We start from the raw sequence: 24,959 nt of genomic DNA on the forward strand, positions 1-24,959 counted from the left end.
TAGATGTGTGTGATATAGTGATGATGGAGGAGTAGATGTCTGTGATATAGTGATGATGGAGGAGTAGATGTCTGTGATATAGTGATGATGGAGGAGTAGATGTCTGTGATATAGTGATGATGGAGGAGTAGATGTCTGTGATATAGTGATGATGGAGGAGTAGATGTCTGTGATATAGTGATGATGGTGGAGTAGATGTCTGTGATATAGTGATGATGGAGGAGTAGATGTCTGTGATATAGTGATGATGGAGGAGTAGATGTCTGTGATATAGTGATGATGGAGGAGTAGATGTCTGTGATATAGTGATGATGGAGGAGTAGATGTGTGTGATATAGTGATGATGGTGGAGTAGATGTGTGTGATATAGTGATGATGGAGGAGTAGATGTCTGTGATATAGTGATGATGGTGGAGTAGATGTGTGTGATATAGTGATGATGGAGGAGTAGATGTGTGTGATATAGTGATGATGGTGGAGTAGATGTGTGTGATATAGTGATGATGGAGGAGTAGATGTGTGTGATATAGTGATGATGGTGGAGTAGATGTGTGTGATATAGTGATGATGGAGGAGTAGATGTGTGTGATATAGTGATGATGGAGGAGTAGATGTCTGTGATATAGTGATGATGGTGGAGTAGATGTCTGTGATATAGTGATGATGGAGGAGTAGATGTGTGTGATATAGTGATGATGGTGGAGTAGATGTCTGTGATATAGTGATGATGGAGGAGTAGATGTCTGTGATATAGTGATGATGGAGGAGTAGATGTCTGTGATATAGTGATGATGGAGGAGTAGATGTCTGTGATATAGTGATGATGGAGGAGTAGATGTCTGTGATATAGTGATGATGGAGGAGTAGATGTCTGTGATATAGTGATGATGGTGGAGTAGATGTGTGTGATATAGTGATGATGGAGGAGTAGATGTCTGTGATATAGTGATGATGGAGGAGTAGATGTGTGTGATATAGTGATGATGGAGGAGTAGATGTCTGTGATATAGTGATGATGGAGGAGTAGATGTCTGTGATATAGTGATGATGGTGGAGTAGATGTGTGTGATATAGTGATGATGGAGGAGTAGATGTCTGTGATATAGTGATGATGGAGGAGTAGATGTGTGTGATATAGTGATGATGGAGGAGTAGATGTGTGTGATATAGTGATGATGGAGGAGTAGATGTCTGTGATATAGTGATGATGGAGGAGTAGATGTGTGTGATATAGTGATGATGGAGGAGTAGATGTCTGTGATATAGTGATGATGGAGGAGTAGATGTCTGTGATATAGTGATGATGGAGGAGTAGATGTCTGTGATATAGTGATGATGGAGGAGTAGATGTGTGTGATATAGTGATGATGGTGGAGTAGATGTGTGTGATATAGTGATGATGGAGGAGTAGATGTCTGTGATATAGTGATGATGGTGGAGTAGATGTGTGTGATATAGTGATGATGGAGGAGTAGATGTCTGTGATATAGTGATGATGGAGGAGTAGATGTCTGTGATATAGTGATGATGGAGGAGTAGATGTGTGTGATATAGTGATGATGGTGGAGTAGATGTCTGTGATATAGTGATGATGGAGGAGTAGATGTGTGTGATATAGTGATGATGGTGGAGTAGATGTGTGTGATATAGTGATGATGGTGGAGTAGATGTGTGTGATATAGTGATGATGGTGGAGTAGATGTGTGTGATATAGTGATGATGGAGGAGTAGATGTCTGTGATATAGTGATGATGGAGGAGTAGATGTCTGTGATATAGTGATGATGGAGGAGTAGATGTGTGTGATATAGTGATGATGGTGGAGTAGATGTGTGTGATATAGTGATGATGGTGGAGTAGATGTGTGTGATATAGTGATGATGGAGGAGTAGATGTCTGTGATATAGTGATGATGGAGGAGTAGATGTCTGTGATATAGTGATGATGGTGGAGTAGATGTCTGTGATATAGTGATGATGGAGGAGTAGATGTCTGTGATATAGTGATGATGGTGGAGTAGATGTGTGTGATATAGTGATGATGGTGGAGTAGATGTGTGTGATATAGTGATGATGGAGGAGTAGATGTCTGTGATATAGTGATGATGGAGGAGTAGATGTCTGTGATATAGTGATGATGGTGGAGTAGATGTCTGTGATATAGTGATGATGGAGGAGTAGATGTCTGTGATATAGTGATGATGGAGGAGTAGATGTGTGTGATATAGTGATGATGGAGGAGTAGATGTCTGTGATATAGTGATGATGGTGGAGTAGATGTCTGTGATATAGTGATGATGGAGGAGTAGATGTGTGTGATATAGTGATGATGGAGGAGTAGATGTGTGTGATATAGTGATGATGGAGGAGTAGATGTGTGTGATATAGTGATGATGGAGGAGTAGATGTCTGTGATATAGTGATGATGGAGGAGTAGATGTCTGTGATATAGTGATGATGGAGGAGTAGATGTCTGTGATATAGTGATGATGGAGGAGTAGATGTCTGTGATATAGTGATGATGGTGGAGTAGATGTGTGTGATATAGTGATGATGGAGGAGTAGATGTGTGTGATATAGTGATGATGGAGGAGTAGATGTCTGTGATATAGTGATGATGGTGGAGTAGATGTCTGTGATATAGTGATGATGGAGGAGTAGATGTCTGTGATATAGTGATGATGGAGGAGTAGATGTGTGTGATATAGTGATGATGGAGGATTAGATGTCTGTGATATAGTGATGATGGAGGAGTAGATGTGTGTGATATAGTGATGATGGTGGAGTAGATGTGTGTGATATAGTGATGATGGAGGAGTAGATGTCTGTGATATAGTGATGATGGAGGAGTAGATGTCTGTGATATAGTGATGATGATAATATTCAGATATCGGGTGTGTGATAACATTGGGGTGTCAGATGTTTGATATTATTGGGGTGTCGGGTTTGTGATATTGGGGTGTCGGGTGTGTGTGATAATATTGGGGTGTAGGGATTTTGATAACATTGGGGTACTATGTGTGTAATAATATTGGGGTGTCTGGTATGTGACAGTATTAGGGTGTTGGATGTGTGATATTGGGGTGTAGGGTTTGTGATATCATTGGGCTACTAGGTGTGTGATAATATCGAGGTGTCTGGCATGTGATAGTATTAGTGTGTTGGGTTACTGATAATATTGGGGTGTCGGCTGTGATAATATTGGGGTGTCGGGTGTGGATAATAAGGTATTTGGTGTGCAATCATATTGGGGCATCGGGTATGTGAAAATATTGGGGTGTTTTGTGTGTGACAATATTCGGGTGTCTAGCATGCAATAGTATTAGTTTTGGGTGTATGATAATGGGGTGTCGGGTTTGTGATAATATTGGGGTATCGGGTGTGTGATAATATTGGGGTATCGGGTGTGTGATAATATTGGGGTGTCTAGTATGTGACAGTACGAGGGTGTCAGGTGTGTGATTATATTGGGTTGTCAGATGTATGTGATGCGTGTGGTGTAAGCATCTTGTTTCTTTCTCACCATCGTGGATCTTGCAGGACACAACATGATGCCCAGGAAGAAGTTGTTGACTCTGGAGTCAATTAATCAGAGCGTTCGAGCAGCAAAGGTCCCAATCCTGGGATCCCTCGCGGTCCGTGCTTCTGAAATCCAGAGGGAAATTGTACAGGTAAAACATACACATGATTACAATATAAGAAAATATCCCCCACCACTCCACAATGCAACATACTGGATCTCCTCCACATCACAACACACTTGATCTTCCACAACACCATGTACTGGATCTCCTCTAGAACACGGCATACTGGATCCCCTTCACAACACAACATACCATCTCAGGAGTATGACATGGTAGCTCTTGGCTCTTAGTAACGTTCCATGCAGAGCTCCGATTGGACGTACCACTGGCTGTCCCATCTCAGGAGTATGACTTGGTAGCTATCGGCTCTCAGTAACGTTCCATGCAGAGCACCGACTGGACGTACCACTGGCTGTCCCATCTCAGGAGTATGACTTGGTAGCTCTTGGCTCTCAGTAACGCTCCATGCAGAGCTCCCATTGGACGCTTCACGGGCCGCCCTGTCTTAGTAGTTTGTCATGGTAACTTTTAGCTCTCAGTAACGCTCCATGCAGAGCTCCCATTGGATGCTCCACCGGCCACCCCATCTCAGGAGTATGACTTGGTAGCTCTTGGCTCTCAGTAACGCTCCATGCGGAGCTCCCATTGGACGCTTCACCGGCCGCCCCATCTCAGGAGTATGACATGGTAGCTCTTGGCTCTCATTAACGTTCCATGCAGAGCTCCGATTGGATGCTCCACTGGCTGTCCCATCTCAGGAGTATGACATGGTAGCTCTTACTGCTCAATAACGCTCCATGCAGAGCTCCCATTGGACGCTTCACGGGCTGCCCTGTCTTAGTAGTTTGTCATGGTAACTTTTAGCTCTCAGTAACGCTCCATGCAGAGCTCCCATTGGATGCTCCACCGGCCACCCCATCTCAGGAGTATGACTTGGTAGCTCTTGGCTCTCAGTAACGCTCCATGCGGAGCTCCCATTGGACGCTTCACCGGCCGCCCCATCTCAGGAGTATGACATGGTAGCTCTTGGCTCTCATTAACGTTCCATGCAGAGCTCCGATTGGATGCTCCACTGGCTGTCCCATCTCAGGAGTATGACATGGTAGCTCTTACTGCTCAATAACGCTCCATGCAGAGCTCCCATTGGACGCTTCACTGGCCGCTCTGTCTTAGTAGTTTGTCATGGTAACTTTTAGCTCTCAGTAACGCTCCATGCAGAGTTCCCATTGAACACTACACTGGCTGCCGCGTCTCAGGAGTATGGCATGGTTGTTTTGGCTCTCAGTAATGTTCCATGCAGAGCGCCCATTGAACACTCCAACGAGACTGACATGTTAATGAGAACCAAGAGTTATCGTTCCATGCAGAACTCCCATTGGACGCTCCACCTGACGCCCTGTCTCAGAAGTATGACATGGTAGCTCTTGGCCCTGTAGTGCAGCAGGGTGGGTGCATTGTGACAGGCAGTGACCACAGGGAAAGTTTAATGTCAAAAACTCACACAAGTGTGCAGCACTCTTTATCCTCCGGATCGCAGCCAGGAAACGAGACAGTCCATAAATGCGACTGGTTGCCGAGGGTGATTGCACCACCGTATCCCGCTGTGGGGTGCCAGGAGTTCACTCTGCTGGGCTCTGTGTTCCCTCACGCTAAGCTTTTGTAGAGCTGACTGCTCACTACAAACTCCACACTGACACACCCAAACTCTTCCTGCAGGATTTTTTCTCTAAACTGGAATTTGTTGCCATGGGCCACTTGAAAAATCTGCCCTGGAGAAAACGGACCAGCCCCACTACTTTCCTGGAGTCCGTTTCAAATATAAAAGCCCATATTGGGTTTTCCTGAACAACTCCTTGGCCAAATAACTTGACTAGGTTCATGCTTACTGTTATTTTGCCTTGTCACTCACAGGCATACTGCTGTGACCACAGGGCACTCCAGCGGGTCTAATACGCTTCTGAGCACATCCTGGGGGACACATAGTGACCCTCGCAAACAACACCAGTCGCTGCCTCACAGCCCTCAGTAACGCTCCATGCAGAGCTGCCATTGGACTCTCCACCGTCCGCCTCGTTTCAAGAGTATGTCATGGTAACTTTAAGCTCTCAGTAACACCTCTTGTAGAGCTCCTAATTGACTCACCACCAGCCTCCCTGTCTCAAGAGTTTGGCATGGTTGCTCTTGGCTCTCAGTAATGCTCCATGCAGAGCTCCCATTGGACTCTCCACCAGCCACCCAATCTCAGCAGTATGGCATGTTAACTCTTGGCTCCCTGTAAAGCTCCATGCAGCGCTCCCAATGGACTCTTTACCGGACGCCCCGTCTCAGGAGTATGACATGGTAGCTCAAGACTCTCAGTAACACTCCATGCAGAGCTCCCATTGGACGCTCCACCAACTGCCCTGTCTCAAGAGTTTGACACAATAACTCTTGGCTCTCAGTAATGCTCCATGCAGATCCAGGTCATCCCCCCAGTTCCCTCACTTACATTTCCTTCCTTTGAAGTCCACGCTGTCAGACTCTTTAAAAGCCCTTCACCTTACAAGTGGCGGTTGTTTATTACCCTACGAGCTGCTCCTGCCAGTTTCTAGATCACTTCGTCACCTGGCTTACTCACTTTCTATCCTGTGACATCCCCACCCTCATCATGGGAGACTTTAACGTCCCCATCAATGATCCCCTATCTCAATCTGCCTTTCATCTTCTTTCTCTAACTTCTTCTTTCGGCCTCTCACAGTTTACTAATTCTCCTACACATGAGGACGGGAATACTCTGGACCTGGTTTTCTCCCGTCCCGGCTCACTGCATGACTTTACTAACTCACCTCTCCCGCTCTCAGACCACAACCTTCTTTCCTTTTCTGTCAAGAACTGTCTCCTCCCCCGGGACACCCCCACTTGCCACACTTCGAAATACACGTACCATTAATACCCAACAGCTTATGGATAATCTCAACACATCTTTAGCCCCCATCTCCTCCCTCTCCTGTCCAGACTTAGCATTGTCACTTTTCAATAATACACTGAAGAATGCCCTAGATGAAGCAGCACCTTCTACATGAAGAAAGACCCGACACAGACAACGGCAGCCCTGGCACACAACGCAAACATGCTTCCTTCAGCGCTGCTCAAGGTGTGCAGGCGGCAGTGGAGAAAATCACTTAGCAGAAGACTTCATCCACTATAAGTTCATGCTCTAAACCTATAACTGTGCCCTTCATCTGGCCAAACAATCCTACTTCACCACCCTCATTACCTCACTATCCAACAACCCAAAACGACTTTTTCCACCTATTTCCTAGAAAAAATCAGCCACATCCATCAGGATATCTCAGCCCAATCTCCTCAGTGCCTGGATCCCCTTCCCTGCCGCATCTCAAGCTCACTAGACATCTTTGAGCCTGCTTCAGAAGAAGAAGTTTCCAAGCTCCTCGCTTCCGCTCGGCCTACAACCTGCAGCAGTGACCCCATTCCTTCACAGCTCCTCTCTCACCAGTGGTCACCACTCACCTGACTAAAATATTTAACCTCTCTCTTTCTTCATGTATTTTTCCCTCCTCATTTAAGCATGCCATCATAACCCCTTTACTTAAAAAGCCATCCCTGGACCAGAACTGCACTGCTAACTACAGACCTGTCTCTAACCTTCCCTTCATCTCTAAACTCCTGAAACGCCTGGTCCACTCCCATCTAACCCGCTATCTCTTTGATAACTCTCTTCTCGACCCCTTACAATCCGGTTTCCGCTCTTTACACTCTACTGAAACTGAACTCACTAAAGTCGCTAATGATCTACTAACAGCTAAATCTAATGGTCATTACTCCATGCTAATTCTCCTGGATCTCTCTGCAGCATTCGACACTGTGGATCACCAGCTCCTCCTCACTATGCTCCGCTCTATAGGCCTCAAGGACACAGCCCTCTCCTGGTTCTCCTCCTACCTCTCTGACCGCTCCTTCACTGTATCTTTTTCCGGCTCCTCTTCCTCTCCTCGTCCCCTTACTATCGTGGGTCCCGCAGGGCTCAGTCCTAGGCCCCCTCCTCTTCTTCTTGTACACTGCCCCTATTGGACAAACAATCAGCAGATTTGGGTTCCGGTATCATCTCTATGGTGATGACACCCAATTATACTCTTCTTCCCCTGACATCACCCCTACCCTAATTCAAAATACCAAGGATTGTCTGTCTGCTGTCTCTAGCATCATGTCCTCCCTCTATCTGAAACTAAATCTCTCCAAAACTGAACTTCTTGTGTTTCTCCCCTCTACTAACCTCACTCTACCTAACATCGAAATAGCCCGGCACCTCCCTCCCCTAGCATTCCTCTACGTCCTGCATGTCCACACATTTGATGGAAATTATGTGAAATAAAGACTAACAGTTTTTCAGCTACATCGGTGAGTGCGGTTAGGAATCTGGGTCATTCTAGGCATATGCAGCAACCCAGATTCTCACATTTGTCTCCAGAGGCTAAGTCCTTTTTCCCTGCTACTGAGCATGCTCACGGGACGAGCTCTCACTGGAGTTCAGGAGTCAGGTGCTCAGGTCCTGCTCCTGATTTGATTGGTTATGCTCGGGGCTCTGGAGATTTCCGGCAGGTCCCGTACGCTATAAAAAGTGCGCATGGCCGCTATGCCATGCGCTAGTATTTTCTATACTTGCTGCTGTGTGCTTGGTGATGGATGCTTGGTCTGGTGGATGACTTATTATGAAACCCCTTCCCTCTGATATTACGTTTGTGTGAGTGATTGGGTCAGCCAGTATTGCGCTAGCGCCAGCGCGCTCAAGCATCCTCTATTGCAGCAGCCTGCGTCCTGCATTGCGCCTGCAGTCGTTTTGGCGTCCGCAGTTGCGTCGCCGTGCACACGTCCAGTCACGGTAAGTCCTCTCGGCTGTAGTGACGTCTACAACTACTCCGATCTTTGGCTACCGTACGTGTGCCGCTGAGTGTCTGTGAACTTAATACAGACCCAGCGTTTTTGTATTTGTGTTCTTGTGTGCAGCTCTGTGAGTCTTTTAACAGATCTTGCTTTTGTGCATCAGGTGCAGTCCTTCCCTGTGCACATTACCGTCCTTGTGCTCTGTCTTTTCAGCAGTGGTTATTTCACCTGCCGCACGGTGGACCCCGGGCGGCGAACACGCTTTATTTATATTTTTTTAAGCGTGTTCCGCCGCCGTAACATAATACTAGCGCCAGGGTCTGGCTAAATGGCAGATCAGCAGCAACTCGTGCAATGCATGCGGCAGCTCGAGGCTCGCTTGGCTACCCTTGAGAGGGCCCTTGCAGCGTCGCAGGCCACGGATGCTGCTGTTCAGGCACTTACGGACGCAGTGTGTCGTATGTCCATGTCTGCCCTTGCGCCGACAGTTACCCGCCTCCCGTTACCTGAGAAATACTCTGGGGATGGCGCCTCCTGTAGGGGTTTTATCAGCCAGTGCTCGATCCACCTGGAGCTGCTGGCTGCACAATTCCCTACAGAACGGGCCAAGGTGGCCTTTATTATCTCCCTACTGTCGGGCAAGGCGCTGGAATGGGCTACGCCACTTTGGGAGCGTGGTGACCCGGATGTTCGGACCGCGGCTAATCTGCTAACTGCTATCAGGCAGGTGTTTCTCGGTCCTTGGGTTACACACGATACCTCACTCCAATTACTTGCCTTGTCTCAAGGTTCACTCTCAGTGAGTCAATACGCCGTCCGTTTTCGGACACTGGCGTCTGAGTTAGAGTGGTCTGACAAGGCACTTATTCCGGTTTTTTGGAGAGGTCTAGCTGAGCACGTGAAGGATGCTCTCTCCACTAGAGAGATCCCTACCACTGTGGAGGAATTAATCGCCATCTCCTCCCGTATCGACCTCCGTTTTTCGGAGCGTGGTTTGGAACGTGCTCACACCAAACGTAGAGGTACTCCAGCTCCCAAATTTTTTGAGCCTTTGGATCTGCCCGAGCCAGAGGTTCCACCCCCCCGAGCCCATGGAGGTGTCTCGTGCCATTTCGGACACATCTCCGGCGCAGGAGACCATGTGCGGTTGTTACCATCTGCCTGCTGCTTCCCCGGAAGACAGCGCCCCGCAATGGTCTGATTGCGAGTCAGTAGGCGAGACTTTTGTCCCTCCTCGCCAGCGGCCTAAAGTTCTCGCGTGGGCACACGCGCCCAATGCGGACGGCCATCGTGGCTATATGCAGACCACGAAGTCACTGGCCGGTTCGTATTGGTGGCCGCACAGGGCTCGGGATGTAAAAAAATTTATTCGGGCATGCACACTGTGTGCTCGGGATAGCCTTCCCGAACGGAGAGTGGCTATGCCCGCCGATACACGGCGGCCTTCTCCTAAAACTCCCACTGTCTCCCGGATGTCCCTCTTGAGACCTGGTGATCTGGTCTCCCCCGATACCGTCTGCATCTCCCGGTTCTCGGTTTCACCTACCAGGAGATCAGGCTCGCCTTTTGACGAGTCTGAGACCTGTGCTGCTGTCGGGCACAGGCTGGTGGATCGGAGGGTTCAGGGAGGAGGGGGCCCTAGGAGGGGGGGTAATGTTAGGAATCTGGGTCATTCTATGCTTATGCAGCAACCCAGATTCTCACATTTGTCTCCAGAGGCTAAGTCCTTTTTCCCTGCTACTGAGCATGCTCACGGGACGAGCTCTCACTGGAGTTCAGGAGTCAGGTGCTCAGGTCCTGCTCCTGATTTGATTGGTTATGCTCGGGGCTCTGGAGATTTCCGGCAGGTCCCGTACGCTATAAAAAGTGCGCATGGCCGCTATGCCATGCGCTAGTATTTTCTATACTTGCTGCTGTGTGCTTGGTGATGGGTGCTTGGTCTGGTGGATGACTTATTATGAAACCCCTTCCCTCTGATATTACGTTTGTGTGAGTGATTGGGTCAGCCAGTATTGCGCTAGCGCCAGCGCGCTCAAGCATCCTCTATTGCAGCAGCCTGCGTCCTGCATTGCGCCTGCAGTCGTTTTGGCGTCCGCAGTTGCGTCGCCGTGCACACGTCCAGTCACGGTAAGTCCTCTCGGCTGTAGTGACGTCTACAACTACTCCGATCTTTGGCTACCGTACGTGTGCCGCTGAGTGTCTGGGAACTTAATACAGACTCAGCGTTTTTGTATTTGTGTTCTTGTGTGCAGCTCTGTGAGTCTTTTAACAGATCTTGCTTTTGTGCATCAGGTGCAGTCCTTCCCTGTGCACATTACCGTCCTTGTGCTCTGTCTTTTCAGCAGTGGTTATTTCACCTGCCGCACGGTGGACCCCGGGCGGCGAACACGCTTTATTTATATTTTTTTAAGCGTGTTCCGCCGCCGTAACAAGTGCTGCATATTTCTTCTTTTTTTTGCTTCACACTAACATCGAAATAACCCTGGAGGGTTCAACCATAACTCCCAAGCAGCATGCCCGCTGTCTTGGGGTCATATTCAACACCAAACTTTCCTTTACTCCGTACATCCGATCACTCACTCGCTCTTGTCACCTGCATCTTAAAAACATCTCCAGAATCCGACCTTTTCTCACCTTTGAAACTGCTAAGACTCTTACTGTCGCTCTTATTCATTCTCGTCTGAACTACTGCAACTCTCTTCTGATCGGTCTCCCTCTTACCAAACTTTCTCCTCTCCAATCCATCTTGAACGCGACAGCCAGGGTCATATTTCTGTCCAGCTGCTTCACCGATGCCTCCATCTTGTGCCAGTCATTACACTGGCTACCTATTCGCTACAGGGTCCAGTATAAACTCCTCTCTCTCACCCACAAAGCTCTCCATTGTTCTGCACCGCCTTATATCTCCTCCCTTATCTCTGTCTATCGCCCTACACGTGCCCTCCGTTCTACAAATGACCTAAGACTAATATCCCCCATAATCCGAACCTCCCACCTCCATCTCCAAGACTTCTCTCGTGCTGCTCCAGCTCTCTGGAATGCACTTCCCCAGACGATCAGACTGATACCTAGCCCTGACCTATTCAAGCGCGCTTTGAAAACCCATCTCTTGAAACAAGCCTACCACATCAACTACTCAGTAAACTAACTTTGCCCTGTTCCCTCCTTCCAAATATTATTCTGAATCTGCACCCTACTATTCATCTGTCTCCACACCCTCCATGCACACGATAACTGCCCCTGATACTTGACTATTGCACACACACAGGCTGATGACCGGATCATGCAGCTTTATATGAAAATCCCTATTTATTATAATTGCCAGACCTGAAATATCAAGCACTCTTCACCTACTGTGTCCCCCCATTTCCTTGTAGAGTGTAAGCTTGCGAGCAGGGACCTCACTCCTAATGTCACTGATTAAATTGTCTTAACTTGTATTGGATTTATTGTCTGTACATGTCCCCGCTTAATGGTAAAGTGCTGCGGAATATGTTGGCGCTATATAAATAAAAATCATTATTATTATTATCTCCAATTGGATGCTCCACCTGATGCCCCGTGTATGATATGGTAACTCTTGGCTCTCAGTAGCACTGCAAAAAATGAGCTTCCCATAGTGGGACAAAGTGTATAAGTAAGAACTGAATAAAAAAAAAATTATAATTGTAAAAATATATAAAAAATAATATAAAATAATAATAAAAAATCAATATGTATTCTATCAATAAATACATATTTAAATTAAAAAAATCTAAACAATAAAAGTACAGATATTTAGTATCGCTACATCCATAACGACCTGAGCTTTAAAACTATCCCACTAGTTAACCCCTTTAGTGAACACCATAAAAAAATAAAAACAAGGCAAAAAAAACAATGCTTTATTATCATACCACTGTACAAAAAGTGCAATAACACGTGATCAAAAAGACGCATATAAATATCCATGGTACCGCTGCAAACGTCATCTTGTCCCACAAAAAACGAGCCGCCACACAGCATCATCAGCAGAAAAATAAAATAGTTATAGCTCACAGAATAAAGTGATGCAAAAATAATTATTTTTTTTGTAAAATAGTTTTTATTGTATAAAAGCGCCAAAATATAAAAACATGATATAAATGAGGTATCGCTGTAATCGTACTGACCAAAAGAATAAAACCGCTTTATCAATTTTACCACACGCGGAACAGTGTAAACGCACCCCCCCAAAAGAAATTCATGAAATGCTGGTTTTTGTTCATTCTGAGTCCCAAAAATCGGAATAAAAAGCGATCAAAAAAAGTAATGTGCCCGAAAATGGCACCAATAAAAACGTCAACTCGTCCCGCAAAAAATAAGACCTCACATGACTCTGTGGGTCAAAATATGGAAAAATTATAGCTCTCAATATGTGGTGATGCAAAAACTATTTTTACAATAAAAAGCGTCTTTTAGCGTATGACAGCCGCCAAACATAAAAACCGCCATAAATAGTAAATCAAACCCCCCGTTATCACCCCCTTAGAGAAAAATAATAAAATTTAAAAAAATGTATTTATTTCCATTTTCCCATTAGGGTTAGGGCTAGGTTTGAGATTAAAGTTAGGATTACGGTTACAGTTGGGATAAGGGTAAGGGTTGGGATTAGGGTTAGGGTTAGGGCTGAGATTAGGGTTAGGGGTGTGTTGGGGTTAGGGTTGGAGTTAGAATTGGGGGTTTCCACTGTTTAGGCACATCAGGTGCTCTCCAAATGCGACATGGCATCTGATCTCAATTCCAGCCAATTTTGCTTTGAATAGTCAAATGGTGCTCCTTCCTTTCTGACCTCTTCCATGTGCCCAAACAGTGGTTTCCCCCCCACATATCAGGTATCAGCCTACTCAGGACAAATTGCACAATAACTTTTGCAGTCCAATTTCTCCTGTTACCCTTGGGAAAATAAAAAAAAAGTTGGATCTGAAGTAAATTGTTTGTGAAAAAAAGTTAAATGTTCATTTTTTTTTAAACATTCCAAAAAATCCTGTGAAGCACGTGAATAGTTAATAGACTTCTTGAATGTGGTTTTGAGCACCTTGAGGGGTGCAGTTTTTAGAATGGTGTCACTTTTGGGTATTTTCTATCATATAGACCCCTCAAAGTGACTTCAAATGTGATGTGGTCCGTAAAAATAAAATGGTGTAAAAATGAGAAATCGCTGGTCAAATTTTAACCCTTATAACTTCCTAACAAAAAAAAAATTTGGTTCCAACACTGTGCTGATGTAAAGTAAACATGTGGGACTTGTCAACTTTTAACCCTTATGTTATGAAGGAGTTAACTGCTCCTACCCCCCAGGGCCTGTAAGCATATTGAAGAAAGCAGGATTTAGTGCTCCAATTTTGAATAGCAAGGCCTTTTAGTATGATAATGAGATAATGCCCTAAACAGAACTTCAAAGCTTGAGTAGGAGCCATGTCAGCATGGGGCAGGAAGGTGACTGGGGGCCTCAATTAGAATATACCTGTCAGCTAGACACAGAAATATACATCCGTTGTCTCTCCCAGCCTCTCCGGCTCCATTCTAGGATCATGGATTATGAGCGCACCTTTCGAGTTATAGACTCATAAAAAATATCCGCGTGACCCTGAGGAAATCGCGCATCTGGCAGTGCAACTCCTGAGTCGGTGAGGGCTCTGGGACCTGAGATATAGAGATTGGCCCTCCACAGTGACCCAATGGGGCCATGTTTGCTCTCCACGCGACAGGCAAAACAAACCGCATTCCCTGGTACCTCTCGTGTCCTGATCCGGTCATTCTGTAGAAAGTTACCCCCTTTCTTAGATATTGGGAATAAGTTCTGCAGGGAGCTAAAGGGTGGAGATTATTAGCCCACCCTCTGACACAGGGGGAGGAACCCGGCATGTTTAAGAACTAGCAGCACATGGCAATGACACTCACTCTCTCACAGAAGAACCAGACGATGATGATCTAAGAAGGAGCTGGGGACAGATCTGCCAAGGGGAGCAGCGGCCCGCTGTGAAGGAACAGCCCACCGCTGCCACCAATATGTGATGAACAGTGCACCGTTGTTACCAAATTGTGATGGACAGAGGACCCTGTGCCACCAATACATCATGATCCCACCACCGACACGGGTTTGTCAGCGGACGGAGGGACGCGACGCACAGCCGGCACACGGCTATCACAGGCACAGTGGGGGCTTATCTTTGTTATCCCACCACCGGCACCACGTGACAAAATACAGCAAGCTAATCTTGCTCTAACAATTTACCGCAGGGGGGTATCTTGGATGCCCCACCACAACCTTCCAAGAACTGCGGGGATTTATGTATATCCCACTTTCTCAGTTCCACTTTGGAACTCGCAGCTCTCCGGAACCCTCCTTACCCTCAGGTCAGTCAGGGAACTGCACCTAGGATAATTAGTCGCCGGACGGGCTGCTTGTTGTGCACGGGCCGCTAGACTACTGCAGTAAGGGAATTATCAATGCTGCAGCCGCAGCCCCTCATTCAGCATGTAAGACCTGTCTGTACTGCCAGCTAGCCTAGCCAGCCGTGCACACCACGCTGCCACCAGCCACGCTTTACTTAATCAAAGAGTTAATTAAGAGGGTCCGTGACAAACCCCAAATAGTAGCGATTATCTAAAAAAGGCGCATAGTTCGTTTCTTAGAGCATGGAGATTTCAACTATCCAGACATTTGTTGGGAATCTCTCTCAGGCAAAACTAACAGGTCAAGGAAATTCTTATCCTCTCTTGCTGACAACTTTATCTTCCAAAAGGTAAGGGAGAAAACAAGGGGAACTGCTACCTTGGATCTAATCCTTATAAACAGGGAGGAAATGGTTGAGGAGGTAAAAGTGGCTGGGACCCTAGGAGGTAGCGACCATGCTATTTTAGAATTTTGGATAACTAGAGGCGGAAGACCTGTGAAGACTCAGACATCAAGGTTAGATTTCAGAAAGGCAGATTTTAAAGGATTCAGAAAGAGAATTGGAGGGATCCAATGGCTGGATATCCTTAAAGACAAAAATGTCCAGGAAGGATGGGAAATCTTGAAAAATGAAATTCTCAAAGAACAGTTGTTAACAATTCCGAAAAGAGGGAAGAATAGGAAGCATTTAAGGAAACCAGAATGGATGAACACAGAACTTAAGCACATGCTAAAAAGGGAGAAAAAAATGTTTATAAAATGGAAAGAGGGAGGCATATCTAAAGAAGAATATAATGCTGTCTGCAGAACCTGCAGGGCACAAATCAGATTAGCTAAAGCTGAAAATGAATTGAGGCTTGCAAGAGATGTCAAAAGCAATAATAAAGGATTTTGGGGATATGTCAAAAGTAAAAGAAAAGTCAAAGATGCTATAGGATTTTTACAGGATGAAAATGATGAAATGGTAAGACAGGATGTTGAGAAGGCTGAACTTTTAAATTCCTATTTTGCATCTGTTTTCTCTCAGAAAGGAAATGTAACATCAACTGTTATTCACTGTCCTATTAAGGGAATAGAAGAATCCAGGATATCTATAAACAGAAAGATAGTGAGGAAACACTTAGCTAACCTAAATGAATTCAAGTCTCCAGGTCCAGATGAATTACACCCCAGAGTACTGAAGGAGATAGCCGAAGAAATTTTCGAACCCCTCTCCATAATCTTTGAAAATTCTTGGAGAACAGGAGAAGTGCCAGAAGACTGGAGAAGAGCAAATGTTGTTCCTATCTTCAAAAAGGGGAAGAAGGTGGACCCAGGCAACTATAGGCCGGTGAGTCTGACTTCTATACCAGGAAAGATCTTTGAACAAATTATTAAACAACATGTATGTCAGTACCTGGATAAGAATGAAGTGATTAAACAGAGTCAGCATGGGTTTGTAACTAATAAGTCATGTCAGACTAACTTAATTTCCTTCTATGATGGTATCACTGATTGGGTGGATCAAGGAAATGCTGTAGATATAGTATATCTTGACTTCAGCAAAGCATTTGACAAAGTCTCTCATACAATCCTTATTGAAAAAATGACTAAGTATGGAATGGAAAAGGCAACTGTTAGGTGGATTCATAACTGGCTTAGTGATCGGACACAAAGAGTGGTTGTAAATGGCTGCACATCCAGTTGGAAGAATGTCTCAAGTGGGGTACCACAGGGCTCTGTCCTGGGCCCTGTATTGTTCAACATCTTTATCAACGACTTAGATGAAGGAATTGAGGGTAAACTGATTAAATTTGCTGATGACACAAAGCTAGGAGGGATAGCTAATACTAGAGAAGAGAGAGGATTCAAAAAGATTTAAATAAACTGGAGCAGTGGGCAGCAACTAACAGAATGGTTTTTAACAGGGAGAAATGCAAAGTACTACATCTGGGCAATAAAAATGAAAAAAGCATATATAGAATGGGAGGAATAGGGCTAAGTGACAGCACATTAGAAAAAGACTTGGGTATACTAATAGATAACAGACTGAATATGAGTCAACAGTGTGATGCAGCAGCAAAAAAGGCAAATGCAATTCTAGGATGTATTAACAGAAGCATACAGTCTAGATCACGTGAAGTCATTATTTCCCTCTACTCCTCTTTGGTCAGACCTCATCTGGAATATTGTGTCCAGTTTTGGGCACCACATTTTAAAAAAGACATCAACAAACTGGAGCAAGTTCAGAAAAGAGCGACCAGAATGGTGACCGGTCTGCAAACCCTGTCTTATGAGGAAAGGTTGCAGGATTTGGGAATGTTTAGTTTGCAAAAGAGAAGACTGAGAGGAGACTTAATAGCTGTCTACAAATATCTAAAGGGCTGTCACATTGTAGAAGGATCATCTTTATTCTCATTTGCACAAGGAAAGACTAGAAGCAATGGGATGAAACTGAATGGGAGGAGACACAGATTAGATATTAGAAAAAACTTTTTGACAGTTAGAGTGATCAATGAGTGGAACAGGCTGCCACGAGAAGTGGTGAGTTCTCCTTCAATGGAAGTCTTCAAACAGAGGCTGGACAGACATCTGACTGGTATGATTTAGCGAATCCTGCTTTGAGCAGGGGGTTGGACCAGATGGCCCAGGAGGTCCCTTCCAACTCTACAATTCTATGATTCTATGATAATTTTATGATTTATTCCCACAAAGTCGGGCAGTGATTACAAATACAAAAATTGTAATAAATTGAGATATTACATATGTACAAATACAAATATAAAACAAAGGGATTAAAAGACAGAAAGTAACACTCACATGTGTTCAGTCGGTATCAGGCAGACCATGTGGAGGGAGAAGGCGGAGCCACATGTCTCCACTCATCTGCACGTCTTGTCAGCACGGACTCTGTAGCTCCAACTGACTGGAATTTGGTAGAGAATACCTACTGTCTAGGGTCTGTGACCTCATGAAATGGGCGGTCTGGAGAGGTCCAACCTCCCTATCTCCAAGTTAGAATTTGGCTGCAAAACTTAGAATAACTATATCTAAACGAGAGAAGCCCGTACCAACACACATAGGGCATCATTGTTTGTAATTTACCGAATAGAGTGAAACAACTCCAAGCATGCCATAATTAAGTCCCTCCATTTGGGAGCAATCCACATCTCAGTTTCTGGAAGTCTGAGAATCGTGAAACTTAGGGGTTTAGAAAGCTGGCCTCATTGCCTACACAGTGATATGATTATTATATCTTGACGGTGTATGGTTTTTGCGGTACAGTCTCTTTAATATCACCCATAGTTTCACTCAGCCACAGATCTGAGAACAAAGAACTTACTTTAGCTGTGCAGGGAGGGGGAGAAGAAGAATTCTACACTGAGGCTTCAGGTTTCACAGAGCTGCACGCAGGAAGACGCTGGTGTGTGTGTTGTGGGGGAAGAGGGGGGTTGCAGCTACATGATAGAGGAATTTTCTAGAATGTTCCAGAAACATATCTACAGTACATTACACCCGCGCTTTGGGGTCTGTCCGGCAACTAAGATTCTTGTACCTGTGGATTGCAGAGCTCCCGGCTCCCACATGCAACCTACCATCTGGTAAATTGACCTCCAGCTTAATATCTCTAAGTCTTGTACCCTTATTGTTATATTTTACTCTGACTGCAAATCCACTGTAATTCCATTGTATAGCTTGCTGTATATTTCTGTAATTATCTAGTGTGCCCTTAAGGCAATTAAACCATAAAATTAATCTTGGGCTGATGCTTTTACTCTGATTACGAATCTTAGAATACCCAGCGGGTAACAGGACATCCTCCCCGGCGGCCATTTGCTCTAGGTGCAGTTCCCTTACTGACCTGAGAGACAAAGGGGGCACCAGAGAGCTGTGCCTGTGTAGTTACGTCACATTGGTGACATGGGAGGAACTGGTCTTTCCTCCACACCTTATAACTTCCTAACAAAAAAAAATTTGGTTCCAACACTGTGCTGATGTAAAGTAAACACGTGGGAAATGTTAGTTATTAAGTTTTTTGTGTGCTGTATCTCTGTGATTTAAGGGCATAAAAATTCAAAGTTGGAAAATTGCAACATTTTCAAAATTTTTAGCCAAATTTCTGTTTTTTTCACAAATAAACGCAAGTTATATGAATGAAATTTTACCACTAACATGAAGGACAATATGTGACGAGAAAACAATGTCAGAGTCACCGGGATCCATGGAAGCTCCAGAGTTATCACCTCATAAAGGGACAGTGGTCAGAATTGTAAAAATTGTCCCGGTCATTAACGTGCAAACCACCCTCGGGGGTAAAGGGGTTAAACCAAATATTAAACCTTAAAAAATCATAAAATATAGAACTGAGAAAAATCTTAATCTTCAATATCCATTTCATCCTCTTCTAAATGGTATATCCTCCGCCACGGGGTTAGTCTGTGTCCACACTGAGGCTTCCATCTCATGGGTCAAAATATAGAACAAATATGAGAGACTGGATCTTCTGTACAAAACAAAGCTACTAGATTTATATAAATTATAATACTAAATTTCCTCCACGATATGACATGCTGGATCTCCCACATAAGCTATTAACTCTCCCTCTTATTATAAGATACCAGATCTCCTCTGGCATATAATATTGCAAATCTCCCCCACAATATGATGTACACGATCTTCATAAAACATAAGATACTGAATCTCCTCCTGTAACAAAACATGTGGGATCACCTTTCATAATAAGAGACTGGATCTCCCCCTCCTCAAAAAAAAAAAAGATGAAAGATAGTGTAACCCCTCCATACTGCAAGTTACTGGATCTCCAACCATAAGAGAAATTACATTGTCTGCAATATACGACACTTAATCTCCTTCACAATATAAGACACTTGATCTCCCTCACAATATAAGATACTGGATCTCCCCTACAATAAACACGCCGAATCTCATCTACCATAAAGATACTAAATATCCCCCACAATATAAGATTCTGGATCACTTTATGCAATATAACAAACTGGATCTCTTCCCACAATGATTCTAAAATGAGACTGGATCTCCTCCCATAAAGAATGATATTGGATCACCTTCCATAATACAGTATACTGGATCTCCCCCTCCTCCCTTCTTCTCCCCAAAAAAACAGATGTAAGATAGTGGACTGCCTTCATTTTATAAGTTACTGGATCCTCCTTAATGCAAGATCATGGATCTCCTTTACAAAATAGCATACCAGATCTCCACCAACAATATAAAAAATGGATCTAGTTCATAATGCAAAGTATTTGATCTCCTCAATAATGTCAGTTGCTGGATCTCCTTACACAATATAAGATACTGTGTTTCCTTCATAATAAAATGTACTGCATGTTCTCTACCATATAAGCTACTGGATTTCCTCCAACATTGCAAGAGACTGGATTTCTTACCAAGATGCTAGGTAATGGATCACCTTATATAAGTTACTGGATCTCCTCAACAATAAAAGCGAAATCTCACACAATGCAAAGGAGCAGTAGATATTCATTACATGTGGCAGAAAGACGACTCCAGTATCTAAATAGGAACATTAGAGCTGTCAGACTGTGGCATCCCGACCACAAGAGGTAGTGATGGCCGACACTATCAGCATTCATAGGAGACCAGGAGGCGTCTCACATCAATAAATTATCTAACCATAGAGAAGGTAGAAATGGTGGAGAAAGGGAGATCTCGATGGACCTCCGTCACTTTCCAACCCCAGTAACTATGTAATAAAATATACTGGATCTTCACCACAATATAACATAATGTAGAAAGGGGGGAATGTAAGGAAGGGTCAGCTCACCAGACCTGGCAGGACTTGGACCGCAATAAGGGATCACCGTACAGAGACGCCTAGGTCAGGGCTGCAACCCAATATACAAAAAGAGAAAGAAAAAGTAGATAAAACTTCACATTTATTAGTTCCTTTATAAAAAAAAAATGTGTTTTGGCAAAGATACCAAGAACAAGACGTATGACCGAAATGTGCTGGTTTTTGAGTTACATGGGGTTTGCCGATATCATCAAAAAGGACGGAGTGAAAGTAACCCAATGGATCCCATCCTGTTGGATTGATCGCTCCACCAACACACCATGGTGAAACATACAAGTACTAATTGTCATGGAGAAAAATGAAATCCCGTAAGACATGTCCCCCTCACATAGAGCAAATGGAGAATTGGGAAGATGACCTATAACTGGGGACGAGCTGATACTGGGACTTCCTTTGAAATAGGACTACACATGGAACATCTGGGATTAATTATAGTTTGTGAAAGAGAAACTAATTAAAACAACCTTTGAGCAGAGACCTTTGAGCAGAGACCTTTGAGCAGAGACCTTTGAGCAGAGACCTTTGAGCATGTCTCTGGGGTCAAATAGGAATATATGGGTTTGCATCAATCCACTAATTATGTGAGATATATTTTCAGCGTTGTAGCGAAGGGACAGATGTGGCGCACTCGCTCACATCATCTTGGCATTACTAGAACACCTCTAACTTAATAACAGTCCAATAGATGATGCAAAATAGCTCAGGTTTGATCACTATGTATAGGTAAAATTATGATAAAAATATGACCACAATATCTACCACCTTTGAGCTCTGGGGGCGAAGATATCCAATAAGTTTGGGATCTCATAGAATTCTAACAGACATAGCACATCCCACAACCAGCCCCCACATAAGCTCATTAAGAGGAGGTGGGTGGGCATAACCTTGAGCTAATATAACCAGAATTTGGGTCTGGGTCATTTTTTCAGTCCTCGAAAGACACAGTTTGCTGTTGGTTCTGTCCATTTATTTTCCTAATTGGAGTGCTTCCCTTCCATAAGCTCTGAGCCATTCCTGTGACATTAGATTTAGTAATTTTCTTTTGTTATCCCTTTTTTATGTAATTGTACAGTCATGGCCAAAAGTTTTGAGACTGACACAAATATTATATTTTCACATGATCTGCTGCCCTCTGGTTTTTATGTGTGTTTGTCAGATGTTTTTATCACATACAGAAATATAATTGCAATCATATTATGAGTAACAAAAGGTTATATTGACAGTTAGAATGAGTTAATGCAGCAAGTCAATATTTGCAGTGTTGACCCTTCTTCTTCAGGACCTCAGCAATTCTCCCTGGCATGCTCTCAATCAACTTCTGGATCAAATCCTGACTGATAGCAGTCCATTCTTGCAAAATCAATGCTTTTATTTTGTCTGAATTTGAAGGTTTTTGTTTGTCCACCCGTCTCTTGATGATTGACCACAAGTTCTCAATAGGATTAAGATCTGGGGAGTTTCCAGGCCATAGTCCCAAAATCTCTATGTTTTGTTCCCTGAGCCATTTAGTTATCACCTTTGCTTTATGGCAAGGTGCTCCATCATGTTGAAAAAGGCATTGTTGATCGCCAAACTGCTCTTGGACGGTTGGGAGAAGTTGCTCTTGGAGGACATTCTGGTACCATTCTTTATTCATGGCTGTGTTTTTAGGCAAGACTGAGAGAGAGCCCATTCCCTTGGCTGAGAAGCCACCCCACACATGAATGGTTTCAGGATGCTTGACAGTTGGCATGAGACAAGACTGGTGGTAGCGCTCACCTGGTCTTCTCCGAATAAGCCGTTTTCCAGATGTCCCAAACAATCGAAAAGGGGATTCATCAGAGAAAATGACTTTACCCCAGTCCTCAGCAGTCCACTCCCTGTACCTCTTGTAGAATATCAGTCTGTCCATGATGTTTTTTCTGGAGAGAAGTGGCTTCTTTGCTGCCCTCCATGAGACCAGGCCTTGCTCCAAGAGTCTCCGCCTCACAGTGCGTGCAGATGCACTCACACCTGCCTGCTGCCATTCCTGAGCAAGCTCTGCACTGCTGGTAGCCCGATCCCGCAGCTGAAACACTTTTAAAAGACGGTCCTGGCGCTTGCTGGTCTTTCTTGGGCGCCCTGGAGCCTTTTTGGCAACAAGGGAACCTCTCTCCTTGAAGTTCTTGATGATGCGATAGATTGTTGACTGAGGTGCAATCTTTCTAGCTGCGATACTCTTCCCTGTTAGGCCATTTTTGTGCAGTGCAATGACTGCACGTGTTTCTTTAGAGATAACCATGGTTAACAGAAGAGAAACAATGATGCCAAGCACCAGCCTCCTTTTAAAGTGTCCAGTGGTGTCATTCTTACTTAATCATGACAGATTGATCTCCAGCCCTGTCCTCATCAACACCCACACCTGTGTTAATGGAGCAATCACTGAAACGATGTTAGCTGGTCCTTTTAAGGCAGGGCTGCAATGATGTTGAAATGTGTTTTGGGGGATAAAGAATTTTCTAGGCAAATATTGACTTTGCAAGTAATTGCTGTTAAGCTGATCACTCTATAACATTCTGGAGTATATGCAAATTGCCATTAGAAAAAATGAAGCAGTAGACTTTGTAAAAATTAATATTTGTGTCATTCTCTAAACTTTTGGCCATGACTGTATATATTGTATTGTTTGTTCCCATTTTATATCATCCGTGTATATTTTTATAAACACTGCCTACTTTTCAGATTAAATATATAAATTGTAATATCTCTGCTCCTCTTGTTCTGTAAACCGCACCCTGAAGCCGTATGCTACTTGTAATGGACATCCAATCTTCCTGTATAAATGATTGGTGGTGGCAGCAAGTTACTTTTGTTATTGTGGAGCTGGCGGCAGTGACCATACTGGGGTGTGTATATATATATATATATATATATATATATATATATATATATATATATATATATATATATATATTCCATGTATTGGAATTGGAGGTGTATATACACCATACTCTCACTGCGAGTTCCTCAATACTGGGCCTAGTAGTGGAAGCAGCTGTGGCCTCGTCCATCTTTTGTCAGTCACTTGTGTAATTGTGCTGATGATTGAAGGCAGTAAAGATGCGTTATCTTGAGAAATGATGACAGTGGTGGGATCTGTGCAGCCCCCCACCTGCGTATCCTTGACAGTAATAAAATGCTGGATCTGACAGTGGCAGAGGCATCAGGAGCAGCTGGTCGGCGGGGGCATCGGGAGCAGCTGATCGGCGGTGGCACCGGGAGCAGCTGATCGGCGGTGGCACTGGGAGCAGCTGATCGTCGGGGGCACCGGGGCAGCTGATCGGCGGGGGCACCAGGAGCAGCTGATCAGTGGGGGCACCAGTAGCAGTTGATCGATGGGGGCACCAGTTTCAGCTGATTGGCGTTTGCAGCGGGAGCAGCTGATCGGCGGTGGCACCAGTAGTAGCTGATCAGTAGGGGCACCAGTAGCCACTGATTGGAGGAGGCATCGGGAGCAGTTGATCGGCGGGGGCACCAGGAGCAGCTGATCGGTGGGGGCACTGAGAGCAGGGCAAGCCACCAATGTTAAAGTCCCAGACAACCGCTTTAAAGGTAAAAAATCCAATTTGTTTCCTGTTTTAGGATCGATTGATCCCAGCTGCCTCCTCGGGTGGTTTGACCACACTGTCAGTGTCCATAACCTTCAGAGATGTAACCTTCTCACTATGCCTGGCCAGAGGGGAGCCCGCGTATGTCCTTTATAAATGGCCCCTCGGCTACGACAGCCGATAACATTGTTCATCTTATTCTCCTTGTTTCATCCCTTTTCCTTGTATAACTCCCAAAATTCTCTGCTGCAGGGGATCCACAAACCCTTCTCCAAGGTCACCCCCTGCTTCTATGGGGACATGCAGATGATGGGGCATAAGCCGTGCACCTTCTTCAGGCAGGTGAGTGTGTGTTGTCATCTCTGAGGCCACAACCTCAGAGGGTGTATGGGCTGAGGATCAGCAGCATCCAGTACATCAGACCGCTGCTGACAATCAGTGGACCTGGCTCTGGTTATGAGCTGTCAGTCATCTGATGTCTCTGATGTCTCTGACTTTGGGTCTGCTGTTGTACCTGGTTATTATACTACCTCCAATGATGCTGATGACGGATCCTCCTACAGCCCTAAATTGAGTCTATTGAAAGAATTCCAGATGATGGGCAGGAAGCCGTACGCTGGGGCTGGTTTGTCTTCTGGGAGAGCAAGCCCTATTCACTGACAACAAGCAGAGATCT

The 24,959-nt window shown here is 44.7% G+C and overlaps 1 protein-coding gene across 1 annotated transcript in view; it reads left to right on the forward strand.

Moving 5' to 3' along the window:
• The first annotated feature begins 3,456 nt into the window (after nt 1–3,456).
• LOC141075034 (alanine aminotransferase 2-like) overlaps nt 3,457–24,959 on the forward strand; it is a 139,901-nt gene continuing 118,398 nt past the window's right edge. Inside the window, exons 1-2 of the mRNA XM_073562369.1 lie at nt 3,457–3,669; nt 24,536–24,625. Of these exons, the coding sequence (XP_073418470.1) occupies nt 3,547–3,669; nt 24,536–24,625 (213 nt within the window). The 5' untranslated portion in view covers nt 3,457–3,546. The remainder of the gene's footprint in view (nt 3,670–24,535; nt 24,626–24,959) is intronic.

Source organism: Dendrobates tinctorius, unplaced genomic scaffold, assembly GCF_039654945.1.
Source record: "Dendrobates tinctorius isolate UK_male_01 unplaced genomic scaffold, ASM3965494v1 ptg000349l, whole genome shotgun sequence".
Taxonomy (NCBI): domain Eukaryota; kingdom Metazoa; phylum Chordata; class Amphibia; order Anura; family Dendrobatidae; genus Dendrobates; species Dendrobates tinctorius.